The sequence below is a fragment of the Myotis lucifugus genome, unplaced genomic scaffold (assembly GCF_000147115.1).
Source record: "Myotis lucifugus unplaced genomic scaffold, Myoluc2.0 scaffold_556, whole genome shotgun sequence".
Taxonomy (NCBI): domain Eukaryota; kingdom Metazoa; phylum Chordata; class Mammalia; order Chiroptera; family Vespertilionidae; genus Myotis; species Myotis lucifugus.
Window position 1 is genome coordinate 228,752 of NW_005871604.1, and position 18,054 is coordinate 246,805.

At 62.6% G+C, this 18,054-nt stretch overlaps 2 protein-coding genes and 1 non-coding gene across 5 annotated transcripts in view; 2 read left to right on the top strand and 1 right to left on the bottom strand.

Annotated features, from left to right (window-relative positions):
• Window positions 1-1,576: 1,576 nt before the first annotated feature.
• Window positions 1,577-8,065, top strand: ADRM1 (adhesion regulating molecule 1). Of its 3 annotated transcripts, none has more exons than XM_006104250.3 (10): window positions 1,577-1,699; window positions 2,495-2,708; window positions 3,555-3,671; window positions 5,029-5,152; window positions 5,666-5,752; window positions 6,302-6,383; window positions 6,841-7,073; window positions 7,309-7,466; window positions 7,584-7,686; window positions 7,829-8,065. In XM_006104250.3, exons 2-10 carry the CDS (start codon window positions 2,496-2,498, stop codon window positions 7,933-7,935), a joined length of 1,224 nt encoding a protein of 407 aa, XP_006104312.1. In that variant the 5' UTR covers window positions 1,577-1,699; window position 2,495; the 3' UTR covers window positions 7,936-8,065. The 3 variants fall into 3 exon arrangements, with proteins under 3 accessions (XP_006104312.1, XP_006104313.1, XP_014302119.1); XM_006104251.3 differs by having other exon boundaries at window positions 6,841-6,962; XM_014446633.2 differs by having other exon boundaries at window positions 1,592-1,665.
• Window positions 6,461-6,671, top strand: LOC111823562. Its single transcript, XR_002826609.1, has one exon. It is a non-coding gene; the product is annotated as a small nucleolar RNA U3 (small nucleolar RNA).
• Window positions 8,066-8,437: 372 nt separating the features above from the next.
• Window positions 8,438-18,054, bottom strand: part of LAMA5 (laminin subunit alpha 5) — a 44,801-nt gene continuing 35,184 nt past the window's right edge. The window contains exons 50-79 of the mRNA XM_023745583.1: window positions 17,752-17,863; window positions 17,009-17,173; window positions 16,689-16,885; window positions 16,382-16,498; window positions 16,083-16,237; window positions 15,733-15,874; window positions 15,535-15,637; window positions 14,899-15,009; window positions 13,929-14,108; window positions 13,686-13,834; window positions 13,435-13,605; window positions 13,199-13,335; window positions 12,969-13,122; window positions 12,677-12,810; window positions 12,442-12,604; window positions 12,201-12,323; window positions 11,956-12,104; window positions 11,721-11,853; window positions 11,500-11,643; window positions 11,187-11,317; window positions 10,911-11,087; window positions 10,686-10,827; window positions 10,412-10,557; window positions 10,148-10,340; window positions 9,903-10,073; window positions 9,634-9,796; window positions 9,403-9,536; window positions 9,226-9,319; window positions 8,916-9,035; window positions 8,438-8,782 (exon numbers count right to left, since the gene is read on the bottom strand). Of these exons, the coding sequence (XP_023601351.1) occupies window positions 8,619-8,782; window positions 8,916-9,035; window positions 9,226-9,319; window positions 9,403-9,536; window positions 9,634-9,796; window positions 9,903-10,073; window positions 10,148-10,340; window positions 10,412-10,557; window positions 10,686-10,827; window positions 10,911-11,087; window positions 11,187-11,317; window positions 11,500-11,643; window positions 11,721-11,853; window positions 11,956-12,104; window positions 12,201-12,323; window positions 12,442-12,604; window positions 12,677-12,810; window positions 12,969-13,122; window positions 13,199-13,335; window positions 13,435-13,605; window positions 13,686-13,834; window positions 13,929-14,108; window positions 14,899-15,009; window positions 15,535-15,637; window positions 15,733-15,874; window positions 16,083-16,237; window positions 16,382-16,498; window positions 16,689-16,885; window positions 17,009-17,173; window positions 17,752-17,863 (4,374 nt within the window). The 3' untranslated portion in view covers window positions 8,438-8,618. The remainder of the gene's footprint in view (window positions 8,783-8,915; window positions 9,036-9,225; window positions 9,320-9,402; window positions 9,537-9,633; window positions 9,797-9,902; window positions 10,074-10,147; window positions 10,341-10,411; window positions 10,558-10,685; window positions 10,828-10,910; window positions 11,088-11,186; window positions 11,318-11,499; window positions 11,644-11,720; window positions 11,854-11,955; window positions 12,105-12,200; window positions 12,324-12,441; window positions 12,605-12,676; window positions 12,811-12,968; window positions 13,123-13,198; window positions 13,336-13,434; window positions 13,606-13,685; window positions 13,835-13,928; window positions 14,109-14,898; window positions 15,010-15,534; window positions 15,638-15,732; window positions 15,875-16,082; window positions 16,238-16,381; window positions 16,499-16,688; window positions 16,886-17,008; window positions 17,174-17,751; window positions 17,864-18,054) is intronic.

Sequence of the window (18,054 nt, forward strand, 5' to 3'; positions counted from 1 at the left end):
CAACAGTAAAGATGAAAAAGAAAAAAGAAAGCAGGGTCTCGGAGAGATATGCACAGCCGTGTCCCCAGCATTATTCACAGTAGCTGAAATGTGGATCCCATCAATGGATGGAAATGGATGAGCGAAGAGTTACTCAGCCGTACAAAGGAAACCCTGACACCTGCTACAGTGTGGATTGGCTGAGGACACTGCCCAGTGACATAAACCAGCCACTAGGCAGTGGTTCTCAACCTTCTGGCCCTTTAAATACAGTTCCTCATGTTGTGACCCAACCATAAAATTATTTTCATTGCTACTTCGTAACTGTAATGTTGCTACTGTTATGAATCGGAATGTAAATATCTGATATGCAGGATGGTCTTAGGCGATGCCTGTGAAAGGGTCGTTCGACCACCAAAGGGGTCGCGACACACAGGTTGAGAACCGCTGCACTAGATAAACACTGCATGTGGGTTTTGTGACTAGCCCGGGGGTAGTGGAGCAGAAGTTGTGGTGCTGCAGGAGTCCCGTGAATGGGCATCTTAAAAACAAGTGAGCCCTGGCCGGTTTGGCTCGGTGGATGGATCGTCGGCCTGGGGACCGAAGGGTCCTGGGTTCAGTTCTGGTCAAGGGCACATGCTCAGGTTGTGGGCTCAAACCCCAGTGGGGAGCGTGCAGGAGGCAGCCGATCCATGATTCTCTCTCATCATTGATGTTTCTATCTCTCTCTCCCTCTCCCTTCCTCTCTGAAATAATAAAAATTTAAAAAACCACAACAGTGACTGAGAACACCTTCACCTTTATGCTTTTCATAAAAAGGCTAAGAACACATTTGATGTTCACAAAGCAGCGGGAGGTGGCCCCGGGCAGGGCAGGACGGCCTCTCCTCTGGGGCAGGAGCGGCTCCGGTGGGAGCACAGGGCTCCGGCCGTGTGAGGCCGTGCAGGCGGCCTCCGCTCCTGGGAGGGTCTGTCCGCCTCAAGCCCATTCTGACCTGCACAGGAGCCTCCGACACTCCCGGCGCAGATGGGAAGGGGGGGCCGCATGTCAGCACCCTTACAGGGTGGGGTCTAGGGGACCCTGGGAGAAAGGGGGAGACCACCTGTCAGCACTGTTATGGGTGGGGGTGGGGCACCGCGGGCGGGACCACGCGCCCCATGAGTTCCAGGTCCGACGGGCAATGCGGGCCACAAACCGAGTCCGGGGCTGCGGTTCAGTCATTCCCCGGAAGACCCGAAGCCAGCCCCGCGTCCGAAGATACCCGCTGCGCTGGGCCCGTGACGGCGTCCCCTACGTCTTGGCGCCCCGCCCCGACAGTGACCCTGAGAGACCCCGCCTCGCCAGGGGCGGTCCCGGAGTCCACCTCCCCCTGCCCGGCCCGCGCCCGCCCCGCCGTTCCCGGCATTGCCGCCAGGGGCTGCCGCCGCACCCCTATGACACAGCAACAATAGGGGCCTCTCTGGCCCGCGCGCCGCCGGCCCGCGCTTCCGCCGGAAGGGAGACGCCGGCGTGGGGGCGGGCCGGGGCGGGGGTGATGGACGGCCGCCCTTGCCAATCGCTCGCGGGCCAGTGCCGGCCCGGCCTCTGACAAGGTCCAATCGGCGGAGAGAGCGGCGGGTAGGTGGGGCGAGCGGAAGCTTCCGGCGGGGCCCCGCAGGCGCCGAGGAGGAAGAGCGATCACGCACGGTACATCTTTCAGCCGAGTCTCCGCGTTGGCCAGGTTGAGTGGGCGACCCGGGGCGGAGACGGCTACGGGGAAGGCTGGGGGCGGGGCCTGCGCCTCCGGGAGACCCCCCAAGCTGGGTGCCGGGTCCGCGGAGGCCAGAGGGGCGGGGGGTTCGAGGTAGAGGGGCTCGGGGGCTGAGGGACGCGGGGGCCTGGAAGCCGAGGTCCGTGAGCAGTCCGGCGCTCTCGGGGGTTGGGGGGCCCGAGGGTCCGTGCGCGGGGCGAGGACTTTTGGGGTCGGGGACCGCGGCGTGGACTCTCGGGCCAGCCTGGGGCCCCGCCCTGCTGCGAGCCGCCCCGGCCCCTCCGCCCAGCGCGGAGCCGAGGGCGTCGGGCTGCCAGGTGTGCGGGATGGGGCGGGCCGTGCACCCCGCAGACTTTCTGTGTTTGGAGGGAGCACACCTGCAGCTCCGCGGACCCGTGTCCGACAGAGATCAGCCGTTAGCCAAAGCCTTGCGTCCCATCTGATGTTAGCGTGTCCCCGTCCAAGTTTTTAAATTCTTGGGGGCGGGGGTCCCAGACTAAGGAACAAGTTTGCAGGTACAGAAAGTGGGCCGCGCAGCGAGCGCTGAGCGTGCCGAGAGCAATTTCTTCTTTGAGAAACGTGAGACGTGGGTGTTGGCTCCATTGCTCAGGTGCCGCAGGCTCCGAGCCTGCCCCCCCCCCCGTGTTTTGAGCTTTGGGGTGCTCCCTGGCGCCCAGCGTAGCAGAGCCCGGAGGGTTGGCGAGGGCGCGTTCACCGGGTCGGTGCCGACCGGCATTTGAGTGGTGACTGCTGGCCCTCTTTCAGGATGGCGACTTCAGGCGCGCTGTTTCCAAGCCTGGTGCCAGGCTCCCGTGGGTCCTCCAACAAGTATCTGGTGGAGTTTCGGGCAGGAAAAATGTCGTTAAAAGGAACAACTGTCACCCCAGACAAAAGAAAAGGGCTCGTGTACATTCAGCAGACGGATGACTCCCTCATTCACTTCTGCTGGAAAGACAGGACGTCTGGGAACGTGGAAGACGTGAGTCTCTGCCCTCTGGGCGGCCACTGGCGGTGGCAGCATCACCGTGAGGCCGTGGGTGGGGTGTGTGGCGTTGCTGTTTGGCTGCCCATGAGCTGTTTTGATGTGCTTATCGGTCTTCCCAGTCCCACTGATGACATAGGTTTCTCCCGTCACTGTATATGCTTTATTTACTTATTACATTTTTATGGATTTCAGAGGAAAAGAGAGAGAGATACACGAATGATGAGAGAGAATCATGGATCGACTGCCTCCTGCACACCCCACACTGGGGATCGAGCCCTCAACCCAGGCGTGTGCTCTGACCAGGAATCAAACTGTAACCTCCAGGTTCATAGGTCGATGCTCAGCCACTGAGCCACACCAGCCGGGCGTCACTCTATATACTTTAAACTTTGAAGATTAGGTACTAGAGTGGGCGAAGCCATGTAAAAGTCCTGGCCTTTACTCCAGCCCACCAGACAGCTCCCTCCAGTGGTCATTCTACTTAGTGTTCTTTGTCCTTCAGACTAAATTGTTCTGTGTTAGGTTCAAGGGCAGGTCAGAGTTGGCTTTTTGACTCATCTAGGAATGCTCCCACGATGTTTCTATTAAAAAATCCTTCACGAGCCCGCGTTCCCTGTTCAGCACCAGGCCTGCGCCTGGCCCGCAAGCGCTTCTCCTTCCTGGGTGCCTCTGACCCTGGCTTATCCGCCCCGAGAGACCCTGCTGGTGAGGAGGGTGGTCTTGGCCTTGCGCCCTCCTCCCCACCCTACACGCTGAGACACAGCCCAGCATGTGTTCCTGGGAGGCTCGGGGGCTTGATGTGTCACGGGACCATGACTCTCCCCTCCTGTGGCTCTGCAGGACTTGATCATCTTCCCTGACGACTGTGAGTTCAAGCGCGTGCCGCAGTGCCCCAGCGGGAGGGTCTACGTGCTCAAGTTCAAGGCAGGGTCCAAACGGCTCTTCTTCTGGATGCAGGTGTGTAGGTTTTGTTTGTATGTTTTCTTTCCTCCTCGTCTTAGAGCTAGGTTAGAAACCTGCTCGCCAGATGGTAGAATTGGCTTCCACAACCAGCTGGGGCTGACCAACATGCTGCCGCGGAGCCTGGAGTCCCCTGTGTGGCCCTGAGTGCCTTTCAAGGGGTGGAATGCTTTGGCAGCAGATGGGTGACTCCAGGCTAGGCTCCATCTCAGGGCCTTGATGGGCACTTAGCCTGTGGTTTGCTTGTCCCCAGTGCCCCCTCAAGGGTCACGAGGACCCCAGGGCAGAAGCCAGGATGACGGTGTATAGTCTCCAATGCAGTGTTCTCTCCGAGCTCTCTGAGCCCTGCCGCTCCCCTAATGGAGTGCTCTGGAGTCCTGGGGTCAGCACGCACGCGTGCCCACGGCTGTAGGCCGTCCTCCGCCAAGTCAAGCTGTTGCCATGTCTTGGTTGCTTCTGCTCGAGGCAGTGCCGTGACAGTCGCCTTGTGCCGGTTACTGCGTGTGTGAGGATAATGTGTGTGCTAAAATGGAGGAATGGCTTGCTGGTACAGTGGGCACACGTGTGCAGTTTTGACAGGTGTCAACATGTTCCCCCCCAGAGTCTGGACGTGGAGAGCCGGTGGGAAAGGGTTTCCTCTTGGGGGGCCCAGCTGCTCACTTGTGCCGAAGCCCCGGGGAAGTGGCCGGGACCGGGAGAGCATGCCTGGGCGCGCAGCCCGGCTCCAATCCAACTTCATTTGCAGACTCAGACGGGGCTGAGGTTTGCAGCCGCTGGGGCAGAGCTTGTTTCTCCAGTTTTGCCAAGAAATCTTGTCAGAGGTTCGCCTCACACTAGCTGTTTTACCAGTTTTGCCCATTTGACATCTCTCCTCCTGCGCGCCTGTCCCCACACAAGCACATGCCCAGTGACTGTGGACAGATCCATCTGGGCGCTTTGTCCTGCAGTTCTGGGCACTGACAGGGTAGCATGCCCGATGACCCCATCACACCCAGGGAGGGCTCATTGTGGGGCCCTGTTGACCCCGAGGGGCCTGGGCCGGGTGTGGTGTGTGGGCAGTGCCGTGGCAGAGGTCATTGCATCGAGTGCATGTGTTGAAGGAAGGGCCTGGGGCTGTCTATGCTCGAAGGAAGCCTCAGGCCTGCAGGCCGGGACCTGCCCTGGCACGACTCGCGTTCTTAGTGCTTTTGTCTGTAACAGGCACGTCCGTCGTATGGGACTGCTGGGTTTTCTCCCTGGTGCCATGGGAACGTGGACAGTGGCTTCATCTGTCTGAGCCTAGGTCCCTCATCTGTAAGTCTGGTCTGTGGTGGGTGGGCTGCTCAGCTGCGGCTGTTGTCCTGTCCTCCCACAGGAGCCTAAGACGGACCAGGACGAGGAGCATTGCCGGAAAGTCAACGAGTATCTGAACAACCCACCGATGCCCGGAGCACTGGGGGCAAGCGGGAGTGGAGGCCATGAGCTGTCTGCACTGGGCGGTAATGCTCCCCTCCCCCCGGGTGTGCTCAGAGGTCCCAGGAGGTGTCAGATGGCCCTTGATGATGCAGACCATTTGTGGTTTTTTAAAACTGATTTGAGAGAGCGGGGGAAGGGGAGAGAAGCATTGCTTGCTGCTGCTCTTGTGCGCTCACTGGTGGGTCCTCATGTGCCTTGACCAGGGATCACACTCGCCATCTTGGCCTCGTGGGGTGGGCTCTAGCCACTGAGTCCCTGGCCGTGGCCCAGACCAGCTGTTTTAAGTGCAAGTGAGGAGTCCCAGGTAGAAACCCTTCCCAGGTCCCCACTCCCATCCTCATAGGCGAGAACAATGTCAGAGACTCACCCACCGACTCATTTCATGCAGCACTCATGGAGGGGCAGTCCTGGGGGCTGTCGGGCTTAGCTCCTCCTCGCCTGGAGGCGCCAGCAGTATGAGCCCTTCCGAGAGCACCTTCCCGAGGCACTGCGGGCGGGCGCAGGCGGGCCCTGACCTGAGCACCTCTGTCTTCCAGGCGAGGGCGGCCTGCAGAGCCTGCTGGGGAACATGAGCCACAGCCAGCTCATGCAGCTCATCGGACCCGCCGGCCTCGGAGGACTGGGTAACGCCCTCTGGCCCCGGGGCCTTTGTTTTAATTCGGACAACCTTCAGCTTGTGGTTGCTTTTGCCTTGGAGTCCGTTTCCTTTAAGCTCCTATTTGGCTGAGTGGTGTCTATGTGTTCCCTGCGTTGCCTTCTCTGGGGGAGGCCTGTGCGCCTTCTGGTTTGAGCGGGAGCCGAGTGGGCAAGGCCTTCCAGGGCCCCCAGTGAGGACCCGCTGTGTGGCTCAGGGGAGCCTGGCCGGCTGAGGAGGGGCCTGCTGCCACCTTCGGGGTTTGGGTGGGTGTGTCTCACAGACAGCTAGGATGCACTTCTCTGCTGGATTTGCGCTGCTATTACCTTGACCCCAAGCGTAATGAACGGAACAGAGGCATTGACTTAGGAATTGGCTTCCAGAACACTGATCTGAGCAGGCACCACCCGCTCACAGGGTCCACACCTCCCCCTGCTTGTCCCTTGACTTCCGTGCGGGGCATTTCTGCTGCTTTGGTGGGCGAGGCGGGCGCTCCAGGTGAGTGACATCTGAGCGTGCGTCTCCTTGCTCCTCGTAGGTGGGCTGGGGGCCCTGACTGGGCCAGGCCTGGCCAGCTTACTGGGGAGTGGAGGGCCTCCGGCGAGCAGCTCCTCATCCAGGTGAGCCTTGCCCCTGCCCCTGCTGCACCCTTGAGTGCCACCAGGAGTGAGTGCCCTTCTTCAAGAGGACTGGGCACAAGACTGTGCTTTCAGGGCTCACTCCTATAGTTTGTTACTGGAGAAGTTTCTCTGAACGTGTAGAGCACCCGAAACCATGAGGAGGCGTAGCGTTCTCTCCTGAGCGGGAAGCCGCCTCTTGGCTTGCTTCTGCAGCTGCCATTAGCCACTGATGATCGTTCTTCTCTTCCTAATGGAAGAGTCAGAGGGAGAGAATGCCTTCTGAGTGGCTTTTGAAAAAAAAGAAGACTGGACAGAGGAGATGCAGGACAAAGTGGGCTTCTGGGAGGGTCCTTTCATAGCCCAGGTTCTTCCCGGTGCAGGGCCTTTGGGGCAGGACCAACGTGGTGAGGGTACCTATGTGGGCGCCTGGCGGCTCCACCTGCCCTGCTCTTCCCAGCTCCCGGAGCCAGTCAGCAGCGGTGACCCCGTCCTCCACCGCCTCTTCTGCCCGAGCCACCCCAGCCCCTTCTGCTCCAGCAGCTGCCTCGGTGACCAGCCCGAGTCCCACGCCCAATCCAGGTAATGGAACCAGCACGGCAGCCAGCCCAACCCAGCCCATCCAGCTGAGCGACCTCCAGAACATTCTAGCCACTATGAACGTGCCGGCCGGGCCAGGAGGCAGCCAGCAAGGTAACGCGCCTCGGTTCCAGGGGTGAAGGTGCCCGCTGCCCCCTGCCCACTGGCTTCCCCAGGCACAGCCAAGCGTGTCCCTGGGCCGAGCTGCCGTCCTACACATGCGCTGCCGTTGCTCCCTCATCTCCTCTCGTCACACCGCACCCAGCAGAGCACAGCCTAGTTCGTCGCAGCCCTGCGAATGGGCACCTGGGCCGGCCTCAGCCCTCATGGCCGTGTGCTTGCGTCCTAGTTGACCTGGCCAGTGTCTTGACGCCCGAGATCATGGCACCTATCCTCGCCAACGCGGACGTCCAGGAGCGCCTGCTACCCTACCTGCCCTCTGGGGAGTCGCTGCCACAGACCGCAGAGGAGATCCAGAACACACTGACTTCCCCCCAGTTCCAGCAGGTAATGCCGCGGCCCAGCTGCCTGTCTTGACCTCGGCGCCCATCGCCAAGAGTCCCTGGCCTGCTGCCCGTGGCCCCGCCCCGTGCTTGCTCAGAGACGTCTGGCTCTTCTTTGCAGGCCCTGGGCATGTTCAGTGCGGCCTTGGCCTCAGGGCAGCTGGGCCCCCTCATGTGCCAGTTTGGCCTGCCTGCAGAGGCCGTGGAGGCCGCCAACAAGGGTGGTAAGTATTGCTCCTCCGCCTGCTGCTATGGCAGGACTTGGCGTCCTGTGGTTAAAGGCACAAGCCTCCTTGTTTGCACAACATAGGGCTGGCTGTCCCCAAGGCCCAGGAAGTTGGCCTCAGGCTTTTCAATGCGTTGTAGATGTGGAAGCTTTTGCCAAAGCGATGCAGAACAGTGCCAGATCGGAGCAGAAGGAGGGCGATGGGAAGGACAAGAAGGACGAAGAGGAGGACATGAGCTTAGATTAAGTTATTTGCTGTCTTTTACGGGCGGGGCTCCTGGCTGTGTGGACGAGCAGTGTGTTTGTGGGCCGTCGCACACCCTCACACCTCTGTTCTAACTTGCTAATAAATAAAAGTTTTTTCTTTTATCTGCCAACTCTGGTGTTTCTGTGCCCCGTCCCTGTGACAAGCTGTCCCTTGGTCCGCGGTGTTGGGTATTGTGACTTTGGAGAGGTGGGCCATGAGCCCCCCCCACCAGGCTCTCCCCACCTGTCCCGTGCTGTCCCTCTTTCTACATTTAAAAGTCAACACTCATAGGGCATGTGCGGGGGGTGGGAACCACGGGGAGAGGTCAGTGGGGGAAAGGAGACATGTAATACTTTAAACAATAAAGAATGAGAAAACAGGTGTTAAAAAAAAAGTTGACACTCAGTTACATAAGCTCCTTTTTAATTTTTGTTTCAAGAGAAGGGACCAGTGATTTACAGATTTCTCAATTAAATTGATGGAAGGAAAATCTCACAATTATAAACGATACAAAAAAACCCATTTTATTGTATTTTAAAGTTTCATTTAAAACGTCAGACATAACTTAAACCATTTCCTGTAGACTCAAGTCTAGGTAAGTTTATACAAACTTCATCTAGGAGACTGGCGGAGGGTGGTGGTGTCAGCAAGCTGTTAGGACAGCAGGCACCCTGAAGGTCCTCCTATGTGGCCGGGCAGCCACTGGCCCCCACCGCGCCCTGGACACCCGCAGAGCGCGGCAAGGTGACAAAGGCCCGGTTCACCATCAGATTCCTCATACAGCCTTGGTAGAATGGAGGCCAAGGGTGTGTGGGGGTGGGGTGCCCAGCCTGTGTGTCCGAGGGTCCTGGGGTGCAGGGGAAGAGGAAGGGAGACAGGTTGGAGCAGATTCCCACCACGGAGGGTGGAGTGAGAGCAGGTGACCCTGGTGCCTGGTCCCCGAGGGGCAGCTCCCCCACCTAGGCTGAGGTCACACTCACCGGGCAGGCCCCCCAAGTGCAGAGGCACTGGGGTGCTGTCTGAGGCCCGCAGCATGGGACCCAGGGTCTGGTTGCTCTGGGAGTCCACCTCCAGCCGGAGGGCGGTCCTGCTTTTGGTCACTGTGGGACACAGGCTCCTTGTGGCTGGACTGCGAGGGCCTCTCGGCAGCCGCAGAGCGGGAGGGCCCACCTGGAGTTTGGCCTCTGCAGCTTCGTCCTCCCGAGTCCCTCCCAGTCTCTCTGCTCTGCAGAAGCAGGGCTGCGGGATGTCAGGAATATCTCTGGTCGTGGGACAGGGGGCCCAGCTCACCTGCCAGTTGGTGCCACTGCCCGTCACACAGCTCCTTGGAGAGTGTCACCGATGCGGAGAACTTGCCAGCACCATCGTCTGCCCACAGCAGGACCTGGGTGGGGGCTGGGCATCAGGAGGGCCCTGCCAACCCCAATTCTGCCCTTTGGCCATGGACCACCCCCCACCCCGACTTACCTGCTTCTCCAGCACCTGCAGCTCTAGGTAGGGGGGCACCTGGAACTGGCCCAGGTGGAAGATGAGGCCTGTGGCTGTCTGGGGCCGCACCTCCAGCCTCAGGCTCACGTCAGGAAGGGTGGTCCCCAGGGTGTCTGCGGGGAGGGCCTGTGAGGGGACGAGGGCCTGGCCATGGCTCCCTCAACCCCACAGCCCAGGGCACATGCAGGGAGTGGGGGACAGCAGACAGACCTAGAGTGATGGCTCCCCTACTGCCGGCAAAGAACAGACCCATCTCCAGGGGTTCTGACAAGCAGGGTGTGACCCCCACCATTCGGTTGGGGGTACTCAGGGGCTGCCCGTCCACCATCAGTCTCCTCACACAACCGCTGAACCAGGAGCTGCTGATAAACATCTGTGGGGGCACAGGTGGGTGGACATGGGGTCAGGTTCAGGGGGTGCTGAGGAGGGTGGGCTGGGCTCGGACCGGGCAGGGGATGCGGGGGAGAGGCAGTTCTCACTGGGAGCTTGGGGCCGTGGACAGGAAGACCCCCCACAAAGAGCGTGTAGGGCTGGGGGCCTTCTGCCCCCTGATGCTGCTGGCCAGGCTCCTGGCCAGGCTGCTCCTGGCTCTGAGTCCAGACTCCGTCCACCTGCAGCTGGACCCGAGTCCTCGCCCATCGCACAGACACCTGGCGGTGGGAAGAGGCACATCAGGCGGGAGCCCCCAGGGCCCCGCCCACATCCCCTCTCTTCAGTCCCTCACCTTGTGCCACTGGTCAGCTTTTGAACGCTGGTGACTCAGGACGCGGAGCTCGGGCCCTGGGCCTTGTGTCTGAGCCACAAAGTATCTGTGGCTCAGGAAGAGCGCCAGGGAGGGGCTGCCCGCCGCCAGGGGCACGGCGAGGAGCAGGAGTCCTCTTCGGGTGCGAGGGCGGACCACCATGGAGAAGTGGGCCCTGGAAGCCAGCAGCCAGGCGGTGTCAGCCTGGGCAGCCCTCACCCCCGCCCCCACCTGGCCCGGTCTTACCAGTTCTCAAAGGGTGCCAGGACGGCTGTGAACTCCAGATAACTGGACAGGGGACCTCCAAACTGGTAGGTGCCGTGGACGGTCCCAAGGGGCCGAGGAGGCGTGCAGGCGGAGTCCTGGGTGGGCTGCCGGGTGTGCCGGGAGACCTGTGGGGTCAGATGGGGATGCGGGGGTGCTGAAGGGCCATCTTCTGCCCACCCCTAGCTCCACCTGCCTCCTGCCCTTTACCCTTACCCCCTGCCCTTGTCTCTCCCCCAATGCCTGTGGTGCCCACCTTCTGAGCCACTGTGGCCTGTAGTCCTCGAGGTGCCTGCACTGGTGCCTGGGTGCCAGGGGCTGCTGGGGCACACCCTGAGCTCACGTTGATACCGCCCACGTTCTGCTGCAGGTCGAGCACACGCTGGGGCCCCATGAGCCTGTGAGGACAGCGGGGGCAGTCAGCAGCTGGAGGCACCCGAGCAGGTGGGGTCAGCACAGCCCCCGACACCGCTCAGCGCACCGTTGGACAAACACGTTGGTGATGCAGCCGCTGAAGTTACGGATGGTGTTGGACGCCCCCAAGCCTCCCAGGAGGAGCCGATGGGGCCCCTCAGGCTGTGGCTGTGGCTGGGGCCTGGGGGGCGGCCCCTGGTGGGGCTTCATCTGCTGAAGCTGGTCGTCCACGTAGAGCCAGACCCTGTGAGGAGAGCAGTGTTTCGCCACCCTGTCCGCACACCTGCAGCAGCTGCACCCAAGACCCCGGCTCCGCTGCCGCCCCACCCTGTCCCCGGCTCACCCTGTGGTGTTGCTATAGAAAGCGACATAATGGGGGGAACCATCAGCAAAGCCCCCTGGCGTCTTCACCTCGGTCGTCACAAACCGGAGTGTCACGTGGCCCTGCTGCAGGGACACCTCACATGGCCCAACCTGGGGACAGAGGTCAGGTCAGCGGACCAAGCCAGGGGCCCAGACTTCCTCCAGCCACATGGGCCCCCCACTCTGCTGCAGTTAGTTTCAGGGAGGGCTGGGCAGAGGTGAGACTCGGGGAGGGAGGGCTAGGTCAGGCTTGGGGAGCAGCAGGCGGTCAGACCAAGACTGGGTGGACACACCGGGGACGCTCTGTGGTACAGCAGACCGCTGTCCTGGGTGCTGCGGAAGCCGAAGCCGGAGTAGACGCTGCTGGTGAGGGGGGCCACATCTGGGAGCTCCAGGGGCAGGAAGCCATGGCCATGGAATGTCATGGCCCGTCCCACCTACAGGGAGTGGAGTGTGAGGGCCCCAGCAAGCCTGCTGGAGAGGGGGCTGCTGGCTGGAGCGGGTGGGGGCTCACCAGCAAGTCCGCGGTGCAGCCGGCACTGATGCCCGTGGTGTTCAGCCGCTTGAGATCCACATACTTGCCCAGAGCTTTGATGCCCTTGATGCAGCCACGCACGGAGCCTCCGGATGGGAAGAGCTGGCGCAGGCTGTCGGGCAAACAAGTATTGGGGCACTGGCCTTGGGGAGAGAAGGGGGGCTGGACGTGGCTGAGACAGCGGGGGACCCCTGCCTGCCCTGTGTGTGCTCACCTCGGGGGCAGCTGGTCCGGAGGCACACCCCCCAAGTAGTAGGCGTTGGCCAGCTCCAGTACATTCTCCTGCTCCACACTGAACACACTGGCCCTCTCCACGCGCACCAGCACGCGCTTGCGGCCGGCCCCCAACAGGAACACCTGGATCTGATGGCAGGTCGGGGGGATCCTCAGCACCTGCGGTGTTCCTGCTGCCAGCCCAACCCCGCCTCGCCCTGCCGATCCTTCCCGCTTTAGCCTTACCGCCTTGCTGGCCATGGTCAGGGGCGGAGGGGGCTGCGTCGGTTTGGCCTCCTGCAGGCCCTCACCAAAGTCATAGAGCAGCACGAGGCGGCCTTCCAGCACGGCCAGGCACAGGAACTGGCCCTGTGGGGCGGGTGGGTCAGCATGGGGCGGGCCCAGCAGGCGGGGGCGGGGCCAGAGCGAGGCAGGCCCAGGGGTGGGTGAGTGGAGGTGAGTGAGGGTGGGGGGGGGGCGGGCTCGCCTGGTGCTGCAGGAAGAAGATGATCCCACTGTAGGACACCAGCCGCAGCTCCTGCTCGAAGCGCTTGGTGTTGCTGATCTGACTCTCCACTCTGATGCGGGCAAAGCCAGAGCCCTCCAGGTAGGAGCCGTCTGTGAGCCATGGGTCTCCAGTCGACTTGGTGCTGCAGGTCAGAGGTCACAGTCAGTGGGGAGTGGGCCGAGGAGGGAGAAGGGCGGGCCCAGGCCGCACATACCGTGCACAAGGCTTATCCACAGCTGTGTTGAGCTGGAAGGTCTTCTCGAAGTTGTAGAGACTGACCACCGCCTCGTTGAGCGTGCCCATCTCAATGCAGCCCCGGTAGCGGGGGAAGCGGAGAGGCTCCGGGGGCTGCGGGCACAGCACCTGGTCAGGGCGCCTCCCCGCCCAAGGCAGGCCCCAGAGGAGGGGCTCAGGCTGCGCAGACCCACTGAAGCCAGAAGCCCAGCAGGACTCGCTGGGACAAGAGTGCAGAGGGGTGGCCGAGGGGCAGGCCCTGCCAGGCTCACCGTGAAGTTGCTGGGGTAGCCCCCCACATAGAAGACGAAGTCGTCAGGGTGCAGGCTGAGTAGCCCCTCGGCCCCAGGGGCCACTGTGTCGCCCTTGGTCTCGTGGCTCATCTGTTTCTCCACAGTGACAGACATGTGGCCAAACTGTAGGGTCCTGAGGGCAGAGCGAAGGGGTTGGAGCAGACGTGCAGCCTGCCAGGGGCCGGGGGAGCGCGGGGCAGGCCTCCCACCTCTCAAGGCTGATGGCTGCAAATTCCTCCCCAATGTTCTCGTCGATGCTGAGGGTCGCGGGGCCTGCGCCCCCCAGGCGGTATACCCAGTGCACCTTCTGGTTACGCAGAGCCACGCCCATGTAGTCGCCAGTGGCCTGTGGTGGTGGGAGACTCAGTGGGACAGGATCCCAGTATGGCCCACCCACTCCAACCTGATGCCCATCTCTACCCAGCCTGCCAAGCTGGCCCAGTACCTGGCGGCTGCCCATATAGAGCACAAACTGATCCTCAGAGACCTGGTCGGACGTTGGCTCTGGGCTCTGGAGGTAGAACTTGAGGGCAGTGTAGGCAGCAAGGTCAGTGAGGTCCCGAGGGGCACGCAGCTGCACCCCCGAGCGCCCGTTGAACTTCATGGACACCTTGACCTGTGTGCAGGGTGCATGGCCCATCAGCATCCACCACCCAGTCCCCCAGATGCCCCCCTTCTTCTGGCACTCGTGCCCACCTTGCTGGCAGCTCCTCGGGCCTGGGCAATGAGCTCCCGCACACGGCCGATGCTGGCGGACAGGGCCAGGCTGGCGTTGTGCCCCCCACGGTTCTCTAGCAGGTTCAGCTTGGCCAGCAACTGTGGCAGCGTCTTCTCCAGGGTAGACACTGCAGGGGGGAGGGGGAAGGGGGGTGTGGCCTGAGAGCCCCGCTTCCCCCGGCCCACCTGCTCTCACGGGTGCTGCGTGCATGGGGGGCCCACCTGAGCGGCCAGCGTCCAGCACCACCTGCCCCAGGTCCTGGCTCTGCAGACCCCCGTACTGGCCTTGCCACTGCTCCACGTTTCTCTGCATGTCTCGGAGCCGGGACTGCACTCGGGCGGCCGTGTCCTGTGCTTTGGTGGCCACAGCCTTGGCGTGAGCAATCTTCTTGCTGGTCTCGTCTGTGGCAGGCAGTGGGCAGGCTTCAGCAGGGTCAAGAGAAGACCCTCCTGGCCTCCCCTCCCATCAGGGACATCACCAAGTCCCCTCCACTAGGACTAGCACCGGGGGCGCTGAGGACATGGAAACCCACCCTCCCTCCCCCACCAGATGGCTTCTCCATGCCAGCCTCATGGGCCAGAGCAGGGTCACCCTGAGCCTCCGCTCAGCCCTGTCTCCCCATAGCCACCACTGCCACCCCAGGCCATGCTCACCTCCCTGGGGCCCTGCCAGAGCCCCTGCGCCCCATGGCCACGCTCACGATGATGCTCTGCCCTGGGCGGCCACAGGGATTCCTCCAAAGCCAGTCAGCTATGGCTCCTCTGCTGCGAGCCGCCTGGGCTCTGCCACCCGAGCCTCCACCTGGCTCTCCTGCCACACCAGTCCCCTTGCACCCCCATCCACCTCCGTGCCTGCCTACAGACTGTACCTTCCCCGATGTCCCAGCATCCTGACCTCCCTCCCCCATAATTTCTCTCCAAAGCACTTCCTGTCCCTTCCCAGTTTTCACTTGCTACTTGGGTCTATTTTGTTTGGTGTTTGTCTCCCGACCAGAGGCGGGTCTCCAGGTCCAGGGTCGCCCCCTTCGGGGTTCTCTTCAGCTGTCCTGGTCACCATTTTGCATGGCACAGGTGTGGATGTGCCCCCACCACAGAGCCCTATGGGGCAGGGATGGCTGGAGTGGCCGGGCAGGTGTCTGTTCACCTCTGGGGACAAGCATGAGGGCAAGGGCAGGAAGGAGGCGCAACCTACCTGTGTCCATAGCCAGCATGGCCTGCACCTCCTGCACCCGGGCTGCCAGCTGCTCCTTCTTGGCCCGGGTATCATGGAGCTGGGTCCCAGTGCCCTGGAGGGTGGCCCTCACTGCAGAGGAGGCAGCCATAGCACCAAAGAGCCCCCAACCCCAGTGCATGTGTGCAGCCCACTTTGGCTCCCCTGACCACAGAGGTCTAAGGCGGGCAATGCCCACTGAGAGATGAAGACATCCAGTCAGCAGGGCTCTGGCTCAAGGGGAGGGGTGAGAGTACCCCGAGTCTCAGGGCTGCCTCCCAGTCCCACAGCACATATGTAATCCTCCCCATTTTATAGACGAAAGCATGGAGGCTCAGAAAAGCCAAGCCATTGCCCACAATTCTAGCTAAAGGGGGACCCTTCCCACTCCCCGCCTGCCCTTTCTCATCCAAAAGTCTGCCATGCACACAGCCTCCAGCCAGGGCAGCAGGAGGAACCATCAGCTGATCCCGTGCCCTCTGCCCTCTACAGCCCCAGGGCGGACACACCAAGCCAGTGGGGAGCAGGGTCCCCACAAGGGGCAGCTGACACTAGAACAATGCACAAACCCACACACGTGCCCAGAAGCTGAGGGTCCCTGCAGAGCCCAGCACTCACCGCGGCCCAGCCTCTGCTGCTCCCTGAGAACAGCCTGCTCCAGGGCACTGCTGTTGGCCCGCAGCTCCCGGGCTCGGGGCGCCAGGCCCTGCTGCACCGCCATCTGCAGACATGGGGACAGGGCACACTTCATACCCACGCAGTGGGAGCAGCAGGGCAGGGGCAGGGGCAGAGGCAGGGGCAGGGGCAGGGCCTCACCGCCCACGTGTGGCCTGCCTGCTGCAGTGCCTGGCCGGCTGCACCCTCGGCGGCCTGCACAGCCCGCAGGATGCTGCTGTAGGCGTTGGCGGCCTCGATGGCCCGCTGGATGAACCGGTCCTGGTTGACTCCACGGATGATGCTGTGGAGGGAGGGGCCCAGATATCCTCAGGCCAGCACATGGGCCCCCACCATCAGTTGCTAGGCCAGCCTGCCTGTGGGGCCGGCCTCCTGTGAGCACAGTGACTTCTCCCTCTAGGACCTGCCGGACCAACTGTGCCCCTGGAGGCCTTGACTCCCCTGGCAGGACCTGACTGTGTCCCTAGAGCACCCCTCATAGGCCCGCGCACCTGGAGAGGTTGTGTGCCAGCTGGTCCAGCTGCCGCGCGTGGGCCTCAGCAGCCTCCACCAGGTCCACCTTGCCACTGGCAGGGGAGAAGGCACGTATCTTCTCCAGCAACGGTGTCCAGGCCCCATCGAGGCTGGCAGCCAGGTGCTCATACTCCTGGGGGCAGAGGGGCTTGGTGAGACCCTTGTCCCCACCAAGCCCCTCTCGCTATCCTGATCTGGGACCCCAGGGGTCGGTCACTCTGCATGCATACTCGTCCAACCTCGCCTGGGGTACAGCCCTGGGAGGGGCAGTGCTCACCTCCTTGGCCCGGTCCATGCCGTGCAGAAGCTCAGAGACCCGGGCCAGGGTATCGCTGGCAGCCTGCAGAGTGTCCCTCAGAGTGGCATTGTCACGGAACAGCTCCTGCTTCCAGTGCTGGAGGGGTGAGGAGTGAACAGGAGGGGACAGAAACACAGAGGCAGGATGGGGTGAGGGGGTGGGTAATTGGGTGAGGGCTGAAGGGGTGAAGGAGGGTGATGGGAGAGGTGGGGCTTCAGGGCAGGGAGGGTGAAAGGGTGAGAGGAAGTGAGGGGGTAAAGGGGGGAGAGGGAGGGAGGTCCCGCACCAGGGCCTCCTCCAGGCGCTCCTGGTTGCGGCTGTTGAGTTCCTCGGCCTCCCGCGTGGTGCCCACTGCCCGGTTCAGGGCTTCTCGCAAGTCCATGAGGCCAGCCTCATGCTGGGCCAGCTGGTCACGCGTGCGGGCAGCCAGCGCCTGGTTCCCCTCCCAGCGGCTGGTCAGCTGCTCCTGCACGCGGGCCAGCACTGGCAGAGACCCAATACGGGGATGGTCACTTGGGCAGTGACCACTCCATGCTGACCTCAGCCCGGGACTTCTGGCTGAGTCCTCGCCCCTCCCCACCTCTGCCCTGTGGGCCGACCACTTACGTCTCTGGGCCTCATTCAGCTCGGCCTCAGCCACTGCCCGTGGGGCCCCCAGGTCACGGGCCCGCATTTCCCCCAGCAGTCGGTCCACCTTGGCCAGTGTCTGACGCAGCTGCTCCCCGGATGGGGCCGAGGCATTGCCCGGCGACAGGTGGTCTGTCATGAGCTCTGAGGGTTTGAGAAGACGCCATCAAGCCCAGGGCCGACCTCGGCCCACTGGCTTCCAGGCCGAGGCCCTGCCCCAGCATCATCAGCACATCCCAGGAAGGTCCCTGCCAGCCTGGCCCTCTGGCCCACACCCCTCACTCCACAGCCCCACAGCCCCACAGCCCCATCCCTCTGCTCAGCCACTCCCTTGGCCAATCCCTCCTCCGGTCCAGCGCTCAGCTGACTGCACTTCTCCCGGACTCTTGGGCTGGACCAGGTCCCCTCTGATCTCTTCTTGGTGTGGCATTTCCGTTTGTAGTGACGGTGCTCACCATCGAGTCTTCCCAGACAGGTAGGTGCCTGTGAGGGATGCTCAGGCCCATTCTGCAGTGTCCACCCGCCCTCGCGCTCTGGCCACACCCGCCACTGCTCCCACCTCCCGACCGCCCTGCTGTTCCCTGGGTGAGCACCATCTCCCCGTTGAAGCATCTGGACCCTGCCGGCTCCTCAAGGTCGAGCCGCCTGGAGGCAGCCCCTGCTCTGAGCCTTGAGCATCATTCTGCTCACCCGCTGCCCCGCCTGCCTGGGCCAGCCCCTACCGCTCAGGGTTCGGTCCAGGGCCAGGATGGCCTTCAGCAGCGCCTGTGCCCGGCCCAGTGTGGCCTCCGTGCTGTCCAGCAGCTGTCCAGCCCTGACTCGGGCCCCTGTGGCCTGTGGACACAGTACCCCATCAGCCCACAGCCTCTGCTGGCTGGAGGGTGTGGGGAAAGGCCAGGGGCCTGGGGAGTGGCCTTGGGCCCGAGCTGAGGGTCGGGAGTGACAATGGATGGTTTGGGGCTCAGGGAGAGGGGCCTATGAGAGGAGGCTACTGAGGGGAAGGGGCCTAGGGGCCTCGGGTCCTG